Source organism: Scyliorhinus torazame, chromosome 8 (genome assembly GCF_047496885.1).
Source record: "Scyliorhinus torazame isolate Kashiwa2021f chromosome 8, sScyTor2.1, whole genome shotgun sequence".
Classification (NCBI taxonomy): domain Eukaryota; kingdom Metazoa; phylum Chordata; class Chondrichthyes; order Carcharhiniformes; family Scyliorhinidae; genus Scyliorhinus; species Scyliorhinus torazame.
In genome coordinates this window covers 136095735-136117573 of record NC_092714.1, presented here as the reverse complement: position 1 = coordinate 136117573, position 21839 = coordinate 136095735, and the positions used below count along the sequence as shown (strand labels likewise).

Genomic DNA, 21839 nt, shown 5'->3' with positions numbered 1-21839 from the left:
TAAACCTTGCCTTAATGTTTATTCATAACATTAAACAGGGACAGAAACTTGATAAATCAGTTAGCAGAACAGAGTTGGTAAATGCTTGGGTGGTATATACGGATGGTAGTAAAGTTAAGGAGGACGAAGAACAAGCCAGTTGGGCATCCATTTAAAAAAAGAAATCAGGAAAGAAAATGGTGGAGAAACAGGGACTAGCATAAGAAAAACTGGGACACTGGTGGAAGAATGGTCATTAGAGTATGCAGGCCCTCTTTTTCCTAGGTGCAGCAAAAGTAATTTGTACCTTTCAATCAAAGCTGATAGCAGCACAGGGGAAGTTGAATTAGAGAATCAGTGGCATCTGGAGCAAAGGAAATTGTATCAAGAACTAAAACATCCGACCCAATTAAATAATAACAGAGGGATTATTATAATCCATAGGCAACCTATCGGCAGCAAACGAAGAAATGTAATCAGTAAGGAATTGAGAATATGGGATGATAGATCAAGGGCTGTTATTAATGGACCTCAGTTTAAAATGATTTATTGTGAACATAATGAAACATCGTGTCAAGGATGTGGCACATTCTATAGCCCAGTAGTTTAGACAGGGAGTAATCATATGAAACCTAAGAGAATGGAAGATATAGAGTATTCAGTTGAGTTGATATTGCATTTAGAACAACAAAAATGGGGAAATGCTTCGCCTCCCAGGGAAATTTGGGGAATTCAGTTTGTCATGATTGTTTTGTGAAGCACCAGGCAACACTGATGATTGAAGTTTGTGACCACAAGATAGATTTTGGACATGGGATGGTGTGATAATGACAAATTGTAACTACTGCAGAGGAAACCAAGCTGACGACGAAGTGATTGTGAAAGGATGTGCAGGATTGTGGAGAAGTGACAAACTTGTGGTACCAATTAGTGAGGGAGCACGTAGTTTAAGAGATGTTGGGATGACCCGGGGACGTAAAATTAGCCTAACAGTGTTTAGAGACTGTATCACTGCAATGATGCCGTGCCACAGGATAGATCAGATCCCCAAACCGCTCGGACATGGGAAAAAGAATGTTGGACTAAATTAATGATTGACCCGGGATATTGATTTGGGAAATAAATGAATCAAAATAGACCTGGAGAAAGGGAAGGGGGTTCTGTGGATAAATTCTAAACCCCGGACGATGGACAGGCTTTGGGGGGGAAAAAGGAATGTTTGGTTGTGAGTGTCAGGGGGTTACAGCATTTACCAGTATTATGTAATCAGTGGAGTGGGATGCCAGTGAATTGAAACCGGTTAGCAGCATTGATTGGACAGATGATAAAGTTACAATGTCATGGTTGGAAATTACTTTCATAAAAATCCAGTCGCAATCAAAAATAATGAAATTAAATGCAGTAGCAATATCTGAAATGTATCAGGGAAGGTTTCGACCCGCTTGGATCACTGAGTTAGCAAAAGGGGAGGAGTTTGAGATTCTTCGAGTCTCACTCAGGGGTGCAATGATAGCAGGAGGAGGCCTAACAGGCCTTAATCGTATGATGTACGTCAATGATCAGGACACAAATCAGTAAAAAAAAAAGAAATGGTGGCAATGGAAATCCGAAAGTCCTGGAGAGGGCAGTTCTGGAACATCCAAACAAGAATAGAAAGATACAAATTAAGAAATAGGGCCCTCTCCACCTTTGACCTGTTCATTTGGTTTTCAGAAAAATAATACAGACGAAGAACGAGAACTACACTCCAGAGAAGAATGTTTTAGACAGTATGGGGGGAAACTAATGATACAATTGGCTACATATTTGAGGGAATTAAATGACAGAGCCCGGAGGAAAAATTTACGGGTTAGAAACAAATTAAAATATCAAATTATTACTGAATAGTGAAACCTCCGGTCAGACATCTCTAACTGGACATTAGCTGATGGATGATCTGTAGTCTCCACGGGGCGCGTACTACACGGTGGAGTTGCTAAGGGTCTTGGCAGACAGCAGCGACTGACGAGGAACCCCCACATTCTAAATGGCAATAGTTTAAGAATCTTGGCAGCTTGATGCCACGGCGGGAAATTTGTAACTAATGCAGCAAAAACTATTGCATTGGAGAGTGTAATAGTACAGAGGAAATGTCCTGAAAATTGTTAGGGACTGTTATGTATGGATTCAATTGGGTTGTAACCCCAAAGGTTGACTGTATTAAATGTGCAAGTGGTGTTATTGCAAAGAAAAAAACAAACAAACAAATAATGGCAAGTGTACACTTCATGCTGTAAGGAAAATGATAACGGACAAAAGGGATTTGAAGAAAACTGAGTTATTGCCTCAGGTAAACCAGGGCTGGCAGACTACATGGTTCAGTACAATGTTAGACGTTAGTGTGAGGAAGTCAGGAATAGAAACAGGATCGATTGAAGCTTCTGCAATTAATAAAGCAAGATTATCAGTGGATAATACATGATATCATAATTTACCATTCCAATGAGAAACGGAAAGCACTTCCTAAACAAAAAAAACAATGAGGGACAAAAGACCTTTTTGGTCGCTGATGGACTGAGTTGTATGCTGTTTCTAAGGGACATGAGGAAGCTTCTACGGTGCTGCTACTCCAAGGCAGTCAGATGCCTTGGAGGTAGTGGAACATTGATATTGCTATTGTGTTACCTTCCTGAGTAGCGACAGCTATGGTTCACGGTGATTGGACTTGAGGAATGAACAATACAAAGAGTCTATCAACACTGGTCTGCGAGATGGATGAATTTACAATTGATTTCCATGCACAGTTTAAAAGTCACGACATGTACACACAAATGACAAGGATCGGGGGATAGCTGCTAGTCAGTACAACTAGAAGGGGGATATAAACCCTAAAGCAGGATTCAGCTCAGAGTCCGCTCTCCTAGCTCTCATAGCTCGGTCATGGGGTTTGACCTGATGCATGGATTGATAATACTTGTTATTATAATTGTATATTGTATAAGCATTGGATGCCTTAATATGTGTTGTCAGATGGCTATGGCTCGGATGATGCCAATAGACTCGGCCCATCACCACTCACCAAGATGACATCCCGTTACTGACGACCATCAAACCAGAAGGAACCCGGTCGGAGAGCCAGTGGCTGTAAAAATGTGATGAGGTGTTTATGTACGGAATGTAAGGAATTGCGTGACGGTCTTTCAGACAAGACATTGATACAGGTTATTGACCCGGGGATGTTAGGAGGCGGAATAGTTATCATAAAATGATAAAAGGAGGGAATGAGGAAATGAACTAAAGAGAAGGGTACGAGACTGGGATGACCAGTTAGGATAGTGTAGAGGTAGACCCTAATATAGGAGAGCAGAAGAGTAGGATAGTGGATTTTTAGACATTAGTCCAGGTTGCAGAGAATGAACAAAGGGGCTGTGCAAAGCATGGCCAGAAGGGGGGATGGGCAGCCATTAGGACCGGTTCTTTGTGCAGAGGATGCTGGGTGAAAGGGGCCCCAGGGCTGAGGAATGTAGAATGGGCCTATTAGGATCAGTAATTGTGAAGATCAGCTTATATGGCCAGGTCAAGGAATGTGTGAAAAAGACCTATGAGAATCTTACATTTGTTACCGTTACCTTATTTGGTCGTGTGTATGTGAAACTTGATGCTTCATGAATGTATATGAAAACAGATGCTTTGTCTCTTTGTTCACTCACTCTGGAAAAGTTCGGGAGACGATAGTCTCCTGCCTTTGTCAGGGTGAGTGTAGCTTGCAAGCTGTCTGAAATAAAATACATTGATACTTACGAATCCGACTCAGAGTTTGACTGAGACCAGAATGAGAGCAGAAATAACTCAATACCATCACCAGCAGTACCAAAGGCACCAATGACACATCACAGTCTCATCACCTCGGGTACCAACCCTGTCTACGCCCATTCAGGAACCAATCACGGATTCTTTATACCCTCCTTTACAAAAGAAAATAAGTAAAAACCGCAGTTCTAAAGAGTTACATGTGTATCACATAATGCAACAAAATCCCAGTCTCAGACCCAGAACAGAACCAATATCATTCCATACGTTTGTACAGAGAAGACTGGAAACAACATGTTGGGATTCTGATCCTCCCAAGACAAACAAAGAGGTTAAAGAGCTAGAGCTAACAGAATTAACCTACAGCATAACAAAGGATCAGGGCCGAACCCGGCTTCTATATTTCCACGGTGCCCGTCGATCACCCTTAAAATGAGAAAGGGAACAAGCTGCTCATTCAATCAAGAAAGCATTTTGGCTGAAACACAGGAATCAATACCCAGTACAGCCCAAAAGCTACAACCCAGCTGGACCTGCACCTTTCCAACCACATCCAGGGTAGCGCGATGCCCCCATTTATACTGAAAAAAAGGATGATTATGCCACTCCCAAGAATTAATCAAACCCACCTCAGTGAGCCCCACCACTCATATCCTCCCATTGTAAAGGGGCAATTTAGCGTGGCCAATCCACCTACCCTGCACATCATTGGGTTGTGGGGGCGGAACACACGCAAACACGGGGAGAATGTGCAAACTCCACATAGACAGTGACTCAGAGCCGGGATCGAACCTGGGACCTCGGCACCGTGAGGCAGCAGTGCTAACCACTCTGCCACCATGCTGCCCCCTTTTTACATGTTATATACAAGAATTCACTATGTTTTACATTCTGAGGCCTAAAGCTAAGTGTGGGGATGAACAGTTGCAAGTGGAACTTGCATTAGCAGCACTGGTCCTCTCATTTGAAGCATAAAACAACCATTGTCTCTGAGACTGGGATTAAGGATATCAGATGAATACAGAATCAACTGACAATAGCACAAGGTGAGACTGGGCTGGATTGTTGAAATGTTGATTTCTGGAACTATTCTATAATTCATTTACCTTTGTGAAACTAAACTTTCTTCTGCTTTGTCAAATGGAACTGTGGAAGTGATACATTGAAACTCCTAATAATTGTGATACTGCACAGAAACAGGCCATTCCACCCATCATGTCTGTGCCAGCTCTTTGGTAGAGTTAACCAATTGTCATTTGAGAGTACCTTTAAGAAATGGGGGTTTATAAAATAGCTGTCGTGGATGTACCTTTAAGAAATGGTTGTTTATCAGTGATGTCAGAGTGTGTGTGGAGCTGGGCTGTCCGTCTGCTTTTACTTTTGCTTTAGGCTGGCTGCTACAGAGTGTGTTTAGTTTTGTTTTAGACCTGGAGCTGCAGTCACAGCAAGAAGGTGTATTAGTCTCTCTCTCTGCAATCTAAAGACTATCTACAGATCCTTTGGTGATTTAAAACTAATATCTGTTTCTGTAGAGAAGTTAAACTTGATATCTTTCTGTAAAAAGGGTTATTGTTTGTCTTATGAATGTTGCAAGAAAAGTTTAAGAGTTACTTGTAGAGTACTGTATTCTTTGGGGGATTTATTGCTGTTGATAGTTGTTAAGAGGTTTACTGAGGGTTTTAAAGTGTTAACTGGTTTCATAAATAAACATTGTTTTAATTTAAAAGTACTGTATATCTCTGTTGCATCCCATCTGTAAGGTAGGCCCGTGTGCTCCCCATAACCACAATTTATTAAAAGTTGTGGGTCAGGACTTCCGGGTGCGGCTATGCAGAGCTAGGTCGCATATTCGGTAGCTTCCGCTTGGAACGGACTTTGGGGCTCTTTTACAGGGCCCCCACGGCATTTGTTTGACATTTCCCGGTGTGGGAAGAAGATTGCAGCATTCCCCTGACAGTGTCCCCCAGGAATGTTATGTCTTTTGGCTACCAGACCCGGCAGAAACAGTAAAAGATTTGGCTTGAGCTGCAGGAATAGACAAAGGCCTCTTCCAGCATGCAGGCGGGGGAAGGGCAAGCTTAAAGCTGCAATCTGACTTGACTCTATCAAAGGTGAATTCTAGCAGCAGAGGCAACAACTGTGAAAAGATCTACCAAGGCCATTGAAGAAGCAGAGACGAGGCTTCCGGTGGCGGCCATGGAGGAGTAGGTCACGCATTCAGCAGCTCCCGTCTGGAACGGACTCTCAGACCTTTTTCAGGAGTTTCTATAGACTTTTTGGGGCAGACTGGTGAAGCGAACACTGCCAAAAGGATTCCCTCTCGACTTCCGGTTGCGGCTATGTGGAGCTAAGCCGCACGATTCGGCAGCTCCCGCTACCACGGACTTTCGGGCTCGTTAGAGGAGCCCCAACGGAACTTTTTTTTTTTTTTTTGACGCAGCCCGTGGGGAAGGGAAGAGAGAGGTCCCCCTCCAACTTCTATGAAACGGACCAGAAGTGTAACGGCCAAAGGAGCGGCACTGGAGCAACGGGAGAAGCGAGGGAAAGAAAACAAAATGGCGGCGGCCAGGGACAAAGGGGAGCTGCAGGAGTTCATCAAGCGCTGCTTCGAGGAGCAGCGCGAGGAGATGCGCAAGATGTTGCCGCCTAAGCTTTCGGCAATTGAAGGACTCGGGATCACCCAGAAGGCCCACGAAGCTAAGATCCAGGAGGTACAGAAAAGAGTCAGTCAGAACGAGGATGAGCTCGTGGGCCTGGCGGTGAGAGTGGAGCAGAACGAGGCGCTACACAAGAGGTGGGCGGGAAGACTCGAAGACCTGGAGAACAGGTCGAGGAGAAAGAATCTGCGGATCCTGGGTCTCCCTGAGGGAGTGGAGGGGGCCGATGCTGGGGCATACGCGAGCACGATGCTCGAGGCAATGATGGGCACGAAGGCCCCTTCGAGGCCGCTGGAGTTGGACGGGGCACATCGGGTGCTGGCGAAGAAGCCCCAGGCAAATGAGCCGCCAAGGCCGATGGTGGTGAGGTTCCACTGGTTCACGGACAGAGAGTGGGTCCTGAGATGGGCCAAGAAGGAGCGGAGCAGTAAATGGGACAATGCAGAGATCCGAATATACCCGGACTGGAGCACGGAGGTTGCAAAGCGGAGAGCGGGTTTCAACCGGGCCAAAGCGGCGTTGTACCGGAAAGAAGTGAAATTCGGAATGCTGCAGCCAGCGCGACTGTGGGTCACATACAAGGGCCAACACTATTCCTTCGAAACGCCTGAAGAGGCGTGGACCTTTGTACAAGCCGAAAAGTTGGACTCTGAGGGTTTGTGAGGGTGGGGGGGATGTTTTGGGGTTTGATGTGTGATGGTTGTTGTATATAGGGGGTCAATCATGCGCAGGAAATGTTACATGGGCTGGGGGAGAGAGACAAGGCCGCGACAGGAGCTGCGCCAGAGGGGGCGGAGCGGGCTTTGGAAAGGCGGGAAGGGGAACGAAGGAATGCATATGGATTGGGAGACTCCCATGCGGGGAGGTCAATGGGACGGCGGGGGAAACCAGGGTCAGCAGGCGTCAGCTGACTTACGGGAGTGACATGGGGGAGCAAAAAAGCTAGACAGGGGTCTAGCGGGGGGAGGGGAGGGGGGGGGGGTGGGAAAGGGTTGCTGCTGCACTGGCCGAAAGGGAATGGGACACAGAAGAGGTGGTCGGGACGGGGGTCCCCCCTCTGGGGGACTGGAGGGTGAGGAAGGCGTGGACATGGGACTGGCCCAGAAAAGGAGATGGCTAGTCGGCGGTGGGGGGGGAAGGGGGGGGGGGGGGGTGGGTGGGGTGGGGGGTGGGGGGTGATGAGAGCGACTCCAATCCGGCTGATAACGTGGAATGTGAGGGGCCTGAATGGGCCGGTGAAGAGGGCTCGAGTATTCGCGCACTTAAAGGGACTGAAGGCGGACTTGGCCATGCTCCAAGAGACACACCTGAAGGTGGCGGACCAGGTCAGGCTAAGAAAGGGATGGATAGGACAGGTATTCCACTCGGGACTGGACATGAAGAATAGAGGGGTGGCAATATTGGTGGGAAAGCGGGTGTCATTTGAGGCCAAGACTATTGTAGCGGACAATGGAGGGCGATATGTAATGGTGAGCGGTAGGCTGCAAGGGACGTGGGTGGTGTTGGTAAACGTATACGCCCCGAACTGGGATGATGCAGGATTCATGAAGCGCATGTTGGGGCGCAATCCGGACCTGGAGATAGGAGGCCTGATAATGGGAGGGGACTTCAATACAGTGTTGGATCCAGCACTGGACCGCTCCAAATCAAGGACTGGAAAGAGACCGGCGGCGGCCAAGGTACTTAGGGGGTTTATGGATCAGATGGGGGGTGTGGACCCATGGCGGTTTGCAAGGCCGCAGGCTAGGGAATTTTCTTTCTTCTCCCATGTACACAAAGCCTACTCCCGGATAGATTTCTTTGTTCTGGGTAGGGCGCTCATCCCGTGGGTGGAGGGGACGGAGTATTCGGCTATAGCCGTTTCGGACCATGCCCCGCACTGGGTGGAACTGGAGCTGGGAGAGGAGAGGGACCAACGCCCGTTGTGGCGGCTGGATGTGGGACTGCTGGTGGACGAGGTGGTGTGTGGGAAGGCGAGGGGGTGTATCGAAAGGTACTTGGAGGCCAACGACAACGGGGAGGTGCGGGTGGGGGTGGTATGGGAGGCGTTGAAGGCGGTGATCAGGGGAGAGCTAATTTCCATTAGGGCTCATAGGGAGAAGACAGTGGGTATGGAAAGGGAGAGGTTAGTGGGGGAGATCTTGAAAGTGGACAGGAGATACGCAGAGGCCCCGGAGGAAAGATTACTTGGGGAAAGACGATGGCTCCAGACGGAGTTTGACCTACTGACCACAGGGAAGGCGGAGGCACAGTGGAGGAAAGCGCAGGGGGCGACCTACGAGTATGGGGAAAAGGCTAGTCGGATGCTGGCACACCAGCTCCGTAAGAGGATGGCAGCGAGGGAAATAGGGGGAGTCAAAGATGGAAGGGGAGCCACGGTTCGGAGTGCGACGAAAATAAACAAGGTATTCAAGGCCTTTTATGAAGAGCTGTACAGATCCCAGCCCCCAGCGGGGGAAGAGGGGATGAGACGATTCCTAGATCAGCTGAGATTCCCGAGGGTGGAGGAGCAAGAGGTGGCTGGTTTGGGGGCACCAATTGGGTTGGAGGAGCTGAGCAAGGGTTTGGGGAGCATGCAGGCGGGGAAGGCCCCGGGACCAAACGGATTCCCGGTGGAGTTCTACAGGAAGTACGCAGACCTGTTGGTCCCGCTACTGGTGAGGACCTTTAATGAGGCAAGAGAGGAGGGGACCCTTCCCCCGGCAATGTCGGAAGCGACAATTTCTTTGATCCTAAAGCGGGACAAGGACCCACTGCAATGTGGATCGTACAGGCCGATCTCGCTCCTCAATGTGGATGCAAAGTTGCTGGCAAAAGTGCTGGCCACGAGGATCGAGGACTGTGTCCCGGGGGTAATCCACGAGGACCAGACGGGATTTGTAAAGGGCAGGCAACTAAACACCAATGTGCGGTGGCTCTTAAACGTGATAATGATGCCATCGGAGGAGGGAGAGGCGGAGATAGTGGCAACTATGGACGCAGAGACCGAGGCCTTTGACCGAGTAGAGTGGGAGTACCTCTGGGAGGTGCTGCGTAGGTTTGGGTTCGGGGTAGGGTTTATCATTTGGGTTAAGCTCCTTTACAGAGCCCCGATGGCGAGTGTAGTGACGAACCGGCGGAGGTCGGAGTACTTTCGACTGTACAGAGGGACGAGGCAGGGGTGCCCCCTGTCCCCCCTGTTGTTCGCATTGGCGATCGAACCATTGGCCATGTCATTGAGGGAGTCTAATAAATGGAGGGGGTGGTCCGAGGGGGAGAAGAGCATCGAGTGTCGCTATATGCGGATGACCTGTTGCTGTACGTGGCGGATCCAATGGAGGGAATGGTGGAGGTCATGCAGACTCTAAGGGAGTTTGGGGAGTTTTCGGGCTATAAGCTCAATGTAGGGAAGTGTGAGCTCTTTGTATTACAGGCAGGGGACCAAGAAAGGGGGATAGGGGACCTACCGCTGAGGAGGGCGGAGGGGAGCTTTCGGTATCTGGGGATCCAGATAGCCAGGAGTTGGAAGACCCTACATAAACTGAATCTGAAGAGGCTGGTGGAGCAAATGGAGGAGGATTTCAAAAGATGGGACATGTTACCGCTCTCGCTGGCGGGTAGAGTGCAGTCAGTCAAAATGGTGGTCCTTCCGAGGTTTCTGTTTGTGTTTCAGTGCCTTCCCATCGTGATCACTAAGGCCTTGTTTAAGAGAGTAGGCAGGAGTATTATGGGGTTTGTGTGGGCGAATAAGACCCCGAGAGTGAGGAGAGGGTTCCTGGAACACAGTAGGGACCGAGGAGGGGTGGCGCTGCCAAACCTGGGGATCTACTACTGGGCAGCAAATGTGGCGATGATCCACAAGTGGGCTATGGAGGGAGAGGGCTGGCATGGAAGAGGATGGAGATGGCGTCCTGTAAAGGAACGAGCCTGGGGGCGTTGGTGACGACACCGCTGCCACTCTCGCTGACAAAAGTATACCACGAGCCCGGTGGTGGCGGCAACGCTAAGGATCTGGGGCCAGTGGAGACGGCACCGGGGTGCAATGGGAGCATCGGTGTGGTCCCCGATCAGGGGTAACCACCGGTTTGTCCCGGGGAAGATGGACGGGGGGTTCCAGAGCTGGCATCGGGCGGGGATTGGAAGAATGGGGGACCTGTTCATCGACGGGACGTTTGCGAGCCTAGGGGCACTGGAGGAGAAAGTTCGGTTCAAGCCAAGCTGGGGGTTAGCAATATTTGGAGTAGTGGACGAACCGGGAGTGCAGGAGGCGAAAGTGGCCGGCATTCTGGCCTTTGTGTCCCTAGTAGCCCGGCGAAGGATCTTGCTAATGTGGAAGGAGGTGAAGCCCCCCAGCCTGGGGGCCTGGATAAATGATATGGCTGGGTTCATAAAGTTGGAGAGGATTAAATTCGCCTTGAGAGGGTCTGCGCAGGGGTTCTACAGGCGGTGGCAACCATTCCTAGACTATCTCGCGGAGCGTTAGAGGAAGGTCGGTCAGCAGCAGCAGCAACCTTGGGGGTGTGGGAGGGGGTGGGGGGGGGGGGGGTGGTGGTGGAGGGGACATCCTGGGAGGGGGGGGGGGGAAGAGGAAAGGGAGGACTGCCTGGGAGGGTGGATGAGCAAGAGATAACATGAAGGGTTGGGGAAACTGGCACGTACGGGTGAGGGCCAGTGTACAAAGCTGTGTAAATATATCATTTTGCCATGTATATATCTTGCTCTGCGCGATTTCTCATTCTTTTTGGTTACGAAGTGGGGGGTTATTGTTTGTAAGGGAGAAAAATTGTGTTAAAAAACTTTAATAAATATATTTTAAAAAAAAAAGTGGTGGGTCAGGTGAACTCCATGATACACTTTGGGGTTCTCTAAACCCAGGCCCATAACACAATGAAACCTACGGCCCGACTATTTCCCGAAAGCCCTGCAAATCGTTTCCTTTCAAGTATTTATCCAAATTGTCGAGGGAACATAGGAACAGGATTAGGCCATTCAGTCCCTCAAGCTTGTTCCACCATTCAATTAAATCATGGCTGATCTGTGACTTAGCTCTATACACCTACCTGTGTACCTTTGGCTAACAAAAATCTATCAATCAGTTTTAAAATTAGCAACTGATTTAGCACCAACTATTATTTGCAGAGTACTCCAAGTGCGATCTAACCAGAACACTGTCTAGATGAAGCATTTGGGTCACTGTCTGTGCGGAGTCTGCACGTTCTCCCTGTGTCTGCATGGGTTTCCTCCAGGTGCTCCGGTTTCCTCCCACAAGTCCTGAAAGACGTATTTGTTAAGTGAATTGGACATTCTGAATTCTCCCTCATGTGGTGATATGCGTACATGCATATCTGTATGTAGCTGTACAAATGTATAAAGCCGTTTATCAATGTATGTAATCACAAGTATGACCTCCTGCCAGTGGGTGTTGTCAGACATGCATTACGTGACTGATGGGTCTGGACAGTTGGTGGTAGGATGGATAGTAGGACAGTTGCTACTGAGTAGCTCCCTAGGAACTTGAGTAACTTTGTTTGTACATAGATCTGTTAGTTATCTTCCCACGTGTTTAACAGTAAATGATCGTTCTGGTTCAACACATTAATGTTCTGTGTGTGTCATCATCATCGGGGTAACCACGGAACACAATACCTCGGTGTACCCGAACAGGTGCCGGAGTGTGGCGACTAGAGGATTTTCACAATAACTTCACTGCAGTGTATTGTAAGCCCACTTGTGACACTAATAAAGATTATTATTATTACTGCATTTTATTCCTCTAGATTTAGAACTGGTACTTTATTAGCCTTTTTGACTATTGTCTGTACCTGTCCATGACATTTCAGTGATCTGTGTATCTGCACCCAACGTCTCTTTGAATTGCCACTGTTTCTAGCATGCCAGCATTTAGAAAGTGCCATCTTCTATGGCGACACGGTGGTGCAGTGGATAGCACTGCTGCCTCACGGCAGTGAGGACCCAGGTTCGATCCCGGCCCGAGGTCACTTCCCGTGTGGAGTTTGCACATTCTCACTGTGGAGTGCAGTGGATAGCACTGCTGCCTCACGGCGCCGAGGACCCAGGTTCGATCCCGGCCCCAGGTCACTTCCTGTGTGGCGTTTGCACATTCTCACCGAGTCTGCATGGGTCTCACCTCCACAACCCAAAGATAAGCAGGGTAGGTGAATTGAGCACACTAAATTGCCCCTTAATTGGAAATGTTAAAAAAAATGTAAGTACCCTGTTCTTTCCTTCTTAGGTCCAAATTGGTGACTTCATATTTGCCTACATAGAAATTCATTTGGCACAGTTTTGGCCATTCTTTGTAATGCTATGCTTCAATCTACACGGTTCACCATACTAATTATGCTATGTTACCACAATATGTGGATACCTATCCAATCATCTCGTTAGTAAATACAGTGAATAGTTATGGCCTCAATCCTTGTGGGATGACACTAATCACATACTGCCCTTAGAGAAAATGCTGGAAAATCTCAGCAGGTCTGGCAGCATCTGTAAGGAGAGAAAAGAGCTAATGTTTTGAGTCCAGATGACCCTTTGTCAAAGCTAAAAGACAGAGAATGTGGGAAATATTTATACTGTGGAGTGAGAATGAAAGATGAGACATAGCCACAGAAACCCAGGGAAATGGGGTGCTAATAGCCACAGAAACCAAGGGGAAAGCGTGCCCATACTGCCCATTATGCCAATTTCCTAACCAGGTCAAAAATCTAACTTCAATTCAATGAGTCTCCTGGTGGGCCCATAACTGAGTCTATAACTGGGAAAAGGCTAGCAGTCTCAAGAAGAATTCTAGTCCTCGATTCAACCACCCTCATCCGGGCCCATCACATTCCACTTTGTGCATCCCCTCTCAGTAAACGATGTGGTGTCCCCTTGACCCCCTTTTTCGAACATTTCTTTCCTCTGCCGACCTCTTCCTGCTATCACGAACCCTCACACTACCCCCACCCAATCCCTCCTTCTACTTGGCCCCCTCGTCTTCATCAGGCTACTGACCATGGCCGCTCCCACCTCACCTTGTATTCTGCCTGGTCGAACTTCAGACATTTGTCCTGTCCAGATAGACACTGATGTGTGGCTATGGGGAAGGAGACCCTAACCACAGGTGCAGTACTGAACTGAGTGGTGACACAGGAGGGTCCATAGGTCCAGCAGCATGGTGCTGTCCACGAAGGCCAGCTCGGAATGGAGATGGAGGCAGGACTGGTCTGCCCTGCCAGAGTGGTGGAGAGAGCATCAGAAGCAGTGGAGCACTCTGGCAGTGTTGCACTTGCCTCAAAGTCTCTGGAGAACTGAGGGCAGCCTTGTGCATGCCACTCATTAGCAATCGGGTTTAACAGCAATGTGATTTACTGCTGGCGTGAAGCAAGATTGGAAGGCCTGATGGGACACTGGCGGGCAGCTGTTTTAATGAACATACATGACGTTTACACTATCTGCCAACGGGCTGCCCAACCCACCAATGGGAGAATTGCAACAGGATTTTATGTCGGCTGATTTCTGGCTTTTTCACTCCCGCCAGATTCTCTGCGCCCATCACCAGACCCACTGCTGGTGGCTTGGGGAATTCCGCCCATTGAAGGGGCTGAGTGAGGTAGTAGTTAGCTAGAGCTGGATGTCATCAGTATACCTTTGGAACAAGGCACTGTGGTTTTGGATGATGTCAGCAAGTGGCAGAATGTAGATGAGAAATTGGAGGGGACCAAGAATCGATCCTTGGGGATGCCAGAGATAACAATGGCGGAGCAGGAAGAGACGTATTCAAGTTCTCTGGGTACAACCAAATTAATGTGTTAGATTCAACAAAGTATGAAGAACTTACATAGGAAGGCAAGAATATTATCAGATTGTGCCACAGTTCCCACCAAAGACATGTAAACAAATGGACCTTCCTGCAAGAGAAAAACAACATTCAATTTGGTTAAACAGAAAATGCTGGATAACCTCAGCAGGTCTGGCAGCATCTGTGCAGAGACAAATAGAATTAATATTTCGAGACCAAATGACCATTCAACAAAGCTGAAGAAAGTAGGCTGGGGAATCTCAAGCATGGCGGCACAGTCTCAGGATAAGTGGCTGATCATTTAGGACTGAGATGTGGAGACATTTCTTCTCTCAAAGGATTGTGGATCTTTATAATTCTCTACTGCAGAGAGTTGCGGATGCTCCATTACTGAATACTGTAATAACCCTCATGAGACCCACAGGGGTGACCCAATTGATCTCTTCCTGGGGCTTAGGGAATACAAGCTCCCCCTCTTATGGGTGGAGGCCCATTAGCTGGAGCTCATGGAATCAACCATTAAAAGCCGGCCCGGATTGGGACCGGCATGATTGGTAGTCTTGGTTGGAACCTCTGTGCTTTATGCTGCGTTGGGGCCTTTTCTTCTGGTTGCAAATAAACCTTTGTTTGAATCACCTTCTCCTAAACTTTTATAAATACATTCAAGGCTAAGACTGACAAATTTTAAATCTCTTTTTAGGGAATTAAGGGATGGACAGGAAAATTGATTTGAAGCCCAAGATCAGTCACGATCGTATAGAATAATGGGCCATGGACCTCCGGGTGCGGCGATGACCAGCTAAGTCGCACGTTTCGGCAGCTCCCGGGGGAACGGACTTTTGGGCTCTTAATAAGAGCCCCAACGGCAATTTTAACGGCTAGAAGCACTGTGCGGTAAACCAGAAGGGAATCCCCCCTGGAAACGGATGGAAAAAGGAGAGGGAAGTGGCCAGATTGCAGTGGATCCTTTGGAGCAGCGGCAAGGAAGGCAAGCAAGAACCAAGATGGCGACGGAAGGTGGCAGTTTAATATGGGGCCCTGAACAACAAGAGTTTTTGAAATGTTGCGTGGAAGAACTTAAAAAGGAGATGAAGAAGGAGCTGTTGGCCCCGATATTACAGGCGATCAAAGGGCTAAAGGATGAGCAAAAGACCCAGGAGCGGGAGCTTCGGGTCGTGAAGGCAAAGGCTGCCGAGAACGAGGACGATATACAGGGCCTGGTGGTGAAGACGGAGATGCACGAGGCATACCATAAACGATGTGTGGAAAGACTGGAGGTGCTGGAGAATAACGCGAGGAGGAATAATTTAAGGATTCTTGGTCTTCCTGAAGGTGCAGAAGGAGCAGACGTCGGGGCATATGTGAGCACGATGCTGCACTTGTTAATGGGAGCGGAGGCCCCGGCGGGTCCGCTGGAGGTGGAGGGAGCATACCGAGTGATGGCGCGAGGACCGAGAGCAGGAGAAATTCCTAGAGCCATAGTGGTGAGATTCCTCCGTTTTAAGGACAAAGAGATGGTCCTTAGATGGGCAAAGAAAACTCGGAGCAGTAGGTGGGAGAACGCGGTGATCCGCGTATATCAAGACTGGAGTGCGGAGGTGGCGAGAAGGAGGGCGAGCTTTAATCGGGCCAAGGCGGTGCTTCACAAAAAGATAAAATTTGGAATGCTGCAACCGGCAAGACTGTGGGTCACATATCAAGGGAGGCACCACTACTTTGAGACGGCGGATGAGGCGTGGACTTTTATTGTGGAAGAAAAACTGGAATAAGCGGGTTATTAAAAAAGAACGTTTGAAACAAAGTGGTGGGGTGAGTATGGGGGGCGAAGAGGGGGGGAAAAAGGGGGGGAAAGATGAGTTTTATGTTATTAATCCTGCGATGCGGTAACTTTTCTCTCTTCCACAGGTGGTGGTGGAGGGAGGAAGGGAGGTGGAGGAGATGGGGCGTTGGCCATGGGGGGCGGGGCCAAAAGGGAAGCGCGGGCTTTGTTCCCGCGCTATGATAATCATGGCGGGAATAGGGAAGCAGGAAGGAGGGGGCGTCGCACGGTGCGAGCCGAGGTCACGGGGGGAAGCCGAGGTCGGCCAGAGTTTGCTGACTTCTGGGAGCAACATGGGGGGTGTAACTACGCTAGTGGGGGATCTAGCGGGGGGGGGGGGGGAGCTACTGGGTTGCTGCTGCTGGGGAGAGGGGGGAGCCGGAATGGGGTGGGATGGGCGGGGGGTACACCGCCTGGGGGGGACACAGCTGCGTGGGAACCGGGTGAGGAGCGGGAAAAAGGGGATGGCTAATCGACAAGGGGTGGGGGTAAAAAGCCCCCCAACCCGGTTGATCACGTGGAATGTGAGAGGGCTGAACGGGCCGATAAAGAGGGCACGAGTACTCGCACACCTTAAGAAACTTAAGGCAGACGTGGTTATGTTACAAGAGACGCACTTGAAACTTATAGACCAGGTTAGACTACGCAAAGGATGGGTGGGGCAGGTGTTTCATTCGGGGCTAGATGCGAAAAACAGGGGGGTGGCTATACTAGTGGGGAAGCGGGTTATGTTTGAGGCAAAGACCATAGTGGCGGATAGCGGGGGCAGATACATGATGGTGGGTGGCAAATTACAGGGGGAGGCGGTGGTCTTAGTGAACGTATATGCCCCGAACTGGGATGATGCCAATTTTATGAGGCGCATGCTAGGACGCATCCCGGACCTAGAGGTGGGAAAGTTGGTAATGGGTGGAGATTTTAATACGGTGCTGGAGCCAGGGCTGGACAGGTCGAGATCCAGGACTGGAAGGAGGCCGGCTGCAGCCAAGGTGCTTAAAGATTTTATGGAGCAGATGGGAGGAGTAGACCCATGGAGATTTAGTAGACCTAGGAGTAAGGAGTTTTCGTTTTTCTCCTATGTCCACAAAGTTTATTCGCGAATAGACTTTTTTGTTTTGGGAAGGGCGTTGATCGAAGGTGAGGGGGACGGAGTATATGGCTATAGCCATTTCAGATCACGCTCCACATTGGGTAGACTTGGAGAAAGGGGAGGAAACAGAAGGGCGTCCACCCTGGAGAATGGACATGGGACTAATGGCAAATGAAGGGGTGTGTCTAAGGGTGAGGGGGTGCATTGAAAAATACTTGGAACTCAATGATAACGGGGAGGTCCAGGTGGGAGTGGTCTGGGAGGCGCTGAAGGCAGTGGTTAGAGGGGAGCTGATATCAATAAGGGCACATAAAGGAAAGCAGGAGAGTAGGGAACGGAAGCGGTTGCTGCAAGAACATCTGAGGGTGGACAGGCAATATGCGGAGGCACCGGAGGAGGGACTGTACAGGGAAAGGCAAAGGTTACACGTAGAATTTGACTTGCTGACAACGAGTACTGCAGAAGCACAGTGGAGGAAGGCACAGGGTGTACAGTATGAGTATGGGGAGAAGGCGAGCAGGTTGCTGGCCCATCAATTGAGGAAAAGGGGAGCAGCGAGGGAAATAGGGGGAGTGAGGGATGAGGAAGGAGAGATAGAGCGGGGAGCGGAGAGAGTGAATGGAGTGTTCAAGGCATTCTACAAAAGATTATACGAAGCTTGGCCCCCGGATGGGAAGGAGAGAATGATGTGCTTCCTGGACCGGCTGGAATTTCCTAAGGTGGAGGAGCAGGAGAGGGTGGGACTGGGAGCACAGATCGAGATAGAGGAAATAGTGAAAGGAATTAGGAGTATGCAGGCGGGGAAGGCTCCGGGACCGGATGGATTTCCAGTCGAATTTTATAGGAAATATGTGGACTTGCTTGCCCCGATACTGATGAGAACCTTTAATGAGGCGAAGGAAAGGGGACGGCTGCCCCCGACTATGTCGGAGGCAATGATATCGCTTCTCCTAAAGAAGGAAAAAGACCCGCTGCAATGCGGGTCCTATAGACCTATTTCCCTCCTAAATGTAGACGCTAAGATTCTGGCCAAGGTAATGGCAATGAGGATAGAGGATTGTGTCCCAGGGGTAGACCATGAGGACCAAACTGGGTTTGTGAAAGGGAGACAGCTGAATACGAATATACGGAGGCTGCTAGGGGTAATGATGATGCCCCGGCGCAGGATACTGTTGATGTGGAAGGAAGCCAAGCCCCCGGGTGTGGAGACCTGGATAAATGACATGGCAGGGTTTATAAAGCTGGAACGGATTAAGTTCGTCCTAAGGGGATCGGCTCAAGGGTTCACCAGGCGGTGGCAACCGTTCGTCGAATACCTCACAGAAAGATAGAGGGAATGGAAAAGAAGAAGACAGCAGCAGCAGCCCGGGGGGGGGGGGGGGGGGGGCGGAGGAGGAGGAGGAGGAGGAGGAGGAGGGGGGGAGGAGGAGGAGGGGGGGGAGGAGGAGGAGGGGGGAGGAGGAACCAGAGGGATTCTCAGGGATGTTAATATGTAAGTATAATATGTACAGGTTGTTATAGATAATTGTATATTGGACTGTTAAAACATATTTTTGGAGAATATTTATCTGGGACAAGGCAGTTGCCATTTAGTTTTGTTTTTGTTTATATATTATTTGTTTCTTGTTTATAAAACTGGCCATTGTTATTTATATTGTTATATTACAGTGTAAAGGATACACAATGTACTGTGATGGTTGGCCAAAAATTTTCAATAAAATATTTTTTAAAAAAAGAATAATGGGCCATACGGTCTACTTCTGATGTTCTTATTCTTTCCATTTCAGTTGATTTTAAACAACAATTAATTGTTGGAAAAATTATTGGAAAATGTAACACCATAAAGGGATCATTTTAAAATACACCAAGGAAATCTATCCAGCTCAGGGATGTCCAAATTGTAGCACTCTGGCCGTGAAAAATGGCCCTTCCAAATGCAGGAACCTCAGCCCTCTTGCTATCTCGATGTTTTTGCCTTGTTTGTCCAGCTGGTTGGAGGTTGGTTTAGCACCGTGGGCTAAACAGCTGGCTTGTAATGCAGAACAAGGCAGCAGCGCGAGTTCAATTCCCGTACCAGCCGCCCCGAACATGCACCGGAATGTGGCGACTAGAGGCTTTTCACAGTAACTTCATTGAAGCCTACTTGTGATAATAAGCGATTATTATTATTAGCTTAAATTTTGTTCCATAAATTTGAGCAGATTCAAAACTCTGCTGCTCCTATATTAACTCTCATTTCAGCTCCTGCATTTAGTAACTTACTTCATGGCTTCCTGTCCACCAATGCTTCAATTGTCATGTTCAATACCCTTTTCTCCATAACTTCCTCCACCCCCACATTCCTCCAACTTCTGTGGATTCCAGCCTTCCTTCACCAGCGGTCTGGGCCCCAAGTTCTGTAATTTCCTCTCTGCAGCACTCTACCTCTGCACCATCTGTAATCCTGGAGACCAGAAATCAATGCCTAGCTCAAATACAAAAGACACATTAAGCTGCTGAACCAGTGGTTAACACTGCTGCCTCACGGTGCCAAGGACCCGGGTTTAATCCCGGCCCGGGGTCACTGTCCGTGTGGAGTTTGCACATTCTCCCAGTGTTTGTGTGGGCCTCACCCCCACAACCCAAAGATGTGCAGGGTAGGTGGACTGGAAAAAATAAATGGGTACTCTAAATTTTTTTTTAAACTGCTAAACCTACCTCCAGTTATTTTCCATGGGTTGCCTGCGAAGGAGTCTCCCAAGGCCAAGTGATGGGATTTCAGTTTTGAAAATGCTTGGATCGAATAATATCTAGTTAGCAAGTCGCGAGTTCAAAACCTCATCCCAGGTGTTGGGACCACTGTGGGATCTTGCTGTGTGTTATTTGGCTGCAGCATATCCCACATCACAACATTGACCACACAGTAACTTCAAAAGTACTTAATTGGCAGGAAAGCGTTGGGGATCTCCCCTGGGGTCGGGAAAGCCGCTTTCTAAATGCAAGTTCTTTCATAATAACCACACAGTTCGGTGGATTTCCTTTCGTGTCTTTCCCGCAAACTGCTGATTGGTGTTTTAAATGTAAATGTTGAGAAACAGCCCAGAGGATTACCTTCAACTCTCGGTTTAACGTAACAGAGAAGCGGTGTGTGGCCGCCTCGTATTCCCTCAGAGGAGAGAAACTACTCACCAGGGTGAAGTGCACGATGGCATCGTAGAAGAACCAGCCCAGGAGTGCCCGGTCCAGAGGCGGGCAGCGCTGCCCAAAGCGCAGCGCCAATGCCCATGCCAGTGGCACCTGAGCGGCGCACAGCAGCAGCGGGCAGAGCGCTGCCCAGCTCAGCAGCGGTTCCCCGGCCATCGCTGCACCTCCTCAGCTTCTCACTCCCGGAACTACTGTAGCCCGAGGGTAATGGCCAAAGCTGGGCGGTACCAGCAGATTGACACCCGCAATCAGCTCTTCTCCTGCACCAAATACCGCATTGCCTGACAACTTCTCCAGCATCAGTTTATATTTATTCTTCCATTTGATCCCAAGTTCTTCTTCCGCCCTCAAACCCTTGGCAGGAGGTCGGGGGATGCTGCCACTTCTCAGAATCCTGCAGGGACCCCAGGCAATGAGCATCATTCCGGTACCACAAACTCCCAGCCATCTTTCCCACCATCTAGCGGCGACACCCGGGATTACAGCTGCTTTGTCGTCAGACCCAGGGTTAGAGTTATAGTTTGTTGCCCCCATATGGCGGGTTCTGGGAGTTCAGGGTAATTTGTTGCCCCCGGTGGCGGGCTCTGGGAGTTCAGGGCAAATTGCTGCTCCCGGTGGCGCTCTGGGAGTTCAGGATGGGTTTGCTGCTCCCGGCGGCGGGCTCCGGGAGTTCAGGATGAATTTGCTGCCCCCTGTGGAGGGCTCCGGGAGTTCAGGATGAATTTGCTGCCCCCTGTGGAGGGCTCCGGGAGTTCAGGATGAATTTGCTGAACCCTGTGGAGGACTCCGGGAGTTCAGGGTGAATTGCTGCCTCCCCGGTGGCGGGGTCCAGAGGTTCAAGGATGTATTGCTGCCCCCGGGTGGCGGGATCAAGGAGTTCGGGGAGAATTGCTGCCCCCCGGTGGCGGGCTCCGGGAGTTCAGGGTGAATTGCTGCCCCCCGGTGGCGGGCTCCGGGAGTTCAGGGTGAATTGCTGCCCCCCCGGTGGCGGGCTCCGGGAGTTCGGGGAGAATTGCTGCCCCCCCGGTGACGGGCTCCGGGAGTTCGGGGAGAATTGCTGCCCCCCGGTGGCGGGCTCCGGGAGTTCAGGGTGAATTGCTGCCCCCGGTGGCGGACTCCGGGAGTTCAGGGTGAATTGCTGCCCCCCCCCCCCCGGCGGCGGGATCCGGGAGTTCAGGGTGAATTGCTGCCCCCGGTGGCGGGCTCCGGGAGTTCAGGGTGAATTGCTGCCCCCGGTGGCGGGCTCCGGGAGTTCAGGGTGAATTGCTGCCCCCGGTGGCGGGCTCCGGGAGTTCAGGGTGATTTGCTGCCCCCGGTGGCGGGCTCCGGGAGTTCAGGGTGAATTGCTGCCCCCGGTGGCGGGCTCCGGGAGTTCAGGGTGATTTGCTGCCCCCGGTGGCGGGCTCCGGGAGGTTCAGGGTGATTTGCTGCCCCCCGGTGGCGGGCTCCGGGAGTTCAGCCTGTGGAACATTCTCTGGTCTCTTGGGTGGCGGGCGGAGCTGAACAGCGCGATGGCCGACAGCAGTGGCGCCGAGAATC

The 21839-nt window shown here is 49.9% G+C and overlaps 1 protein-coding gene across 1 annotated transcript in view; it reads right to left on the bottom strand.

The window, feature by feature from the left end:
* ebpl (EBP like) overlaps positions 1 to 20764 on the bottom strand; it is a 34520-nt gene extending 13756 nt beyond the window's left edge. Inside the window, exons 1-2 of the mRNA XM_072514226.1 lie at positions 20286 to 20764; positions 14248 to 14317 (exon numbers count right to left, since the gene is read on the bottom strand). Of these exons, the coding sequence (XP_072370327.1) occupies positions 14248 to 14317; positions 20286 to 20456 (241 nt within the window). The 5' untranslated portion in view covers positions 20457 to 20764. The remainder of the gene's footprint in view (positions 1 to 14247; positions 14318 to 20285) is intronic.
* Between the last annotated feature and the right edge of the window lie 1075 nt (positions 20765 to 21839).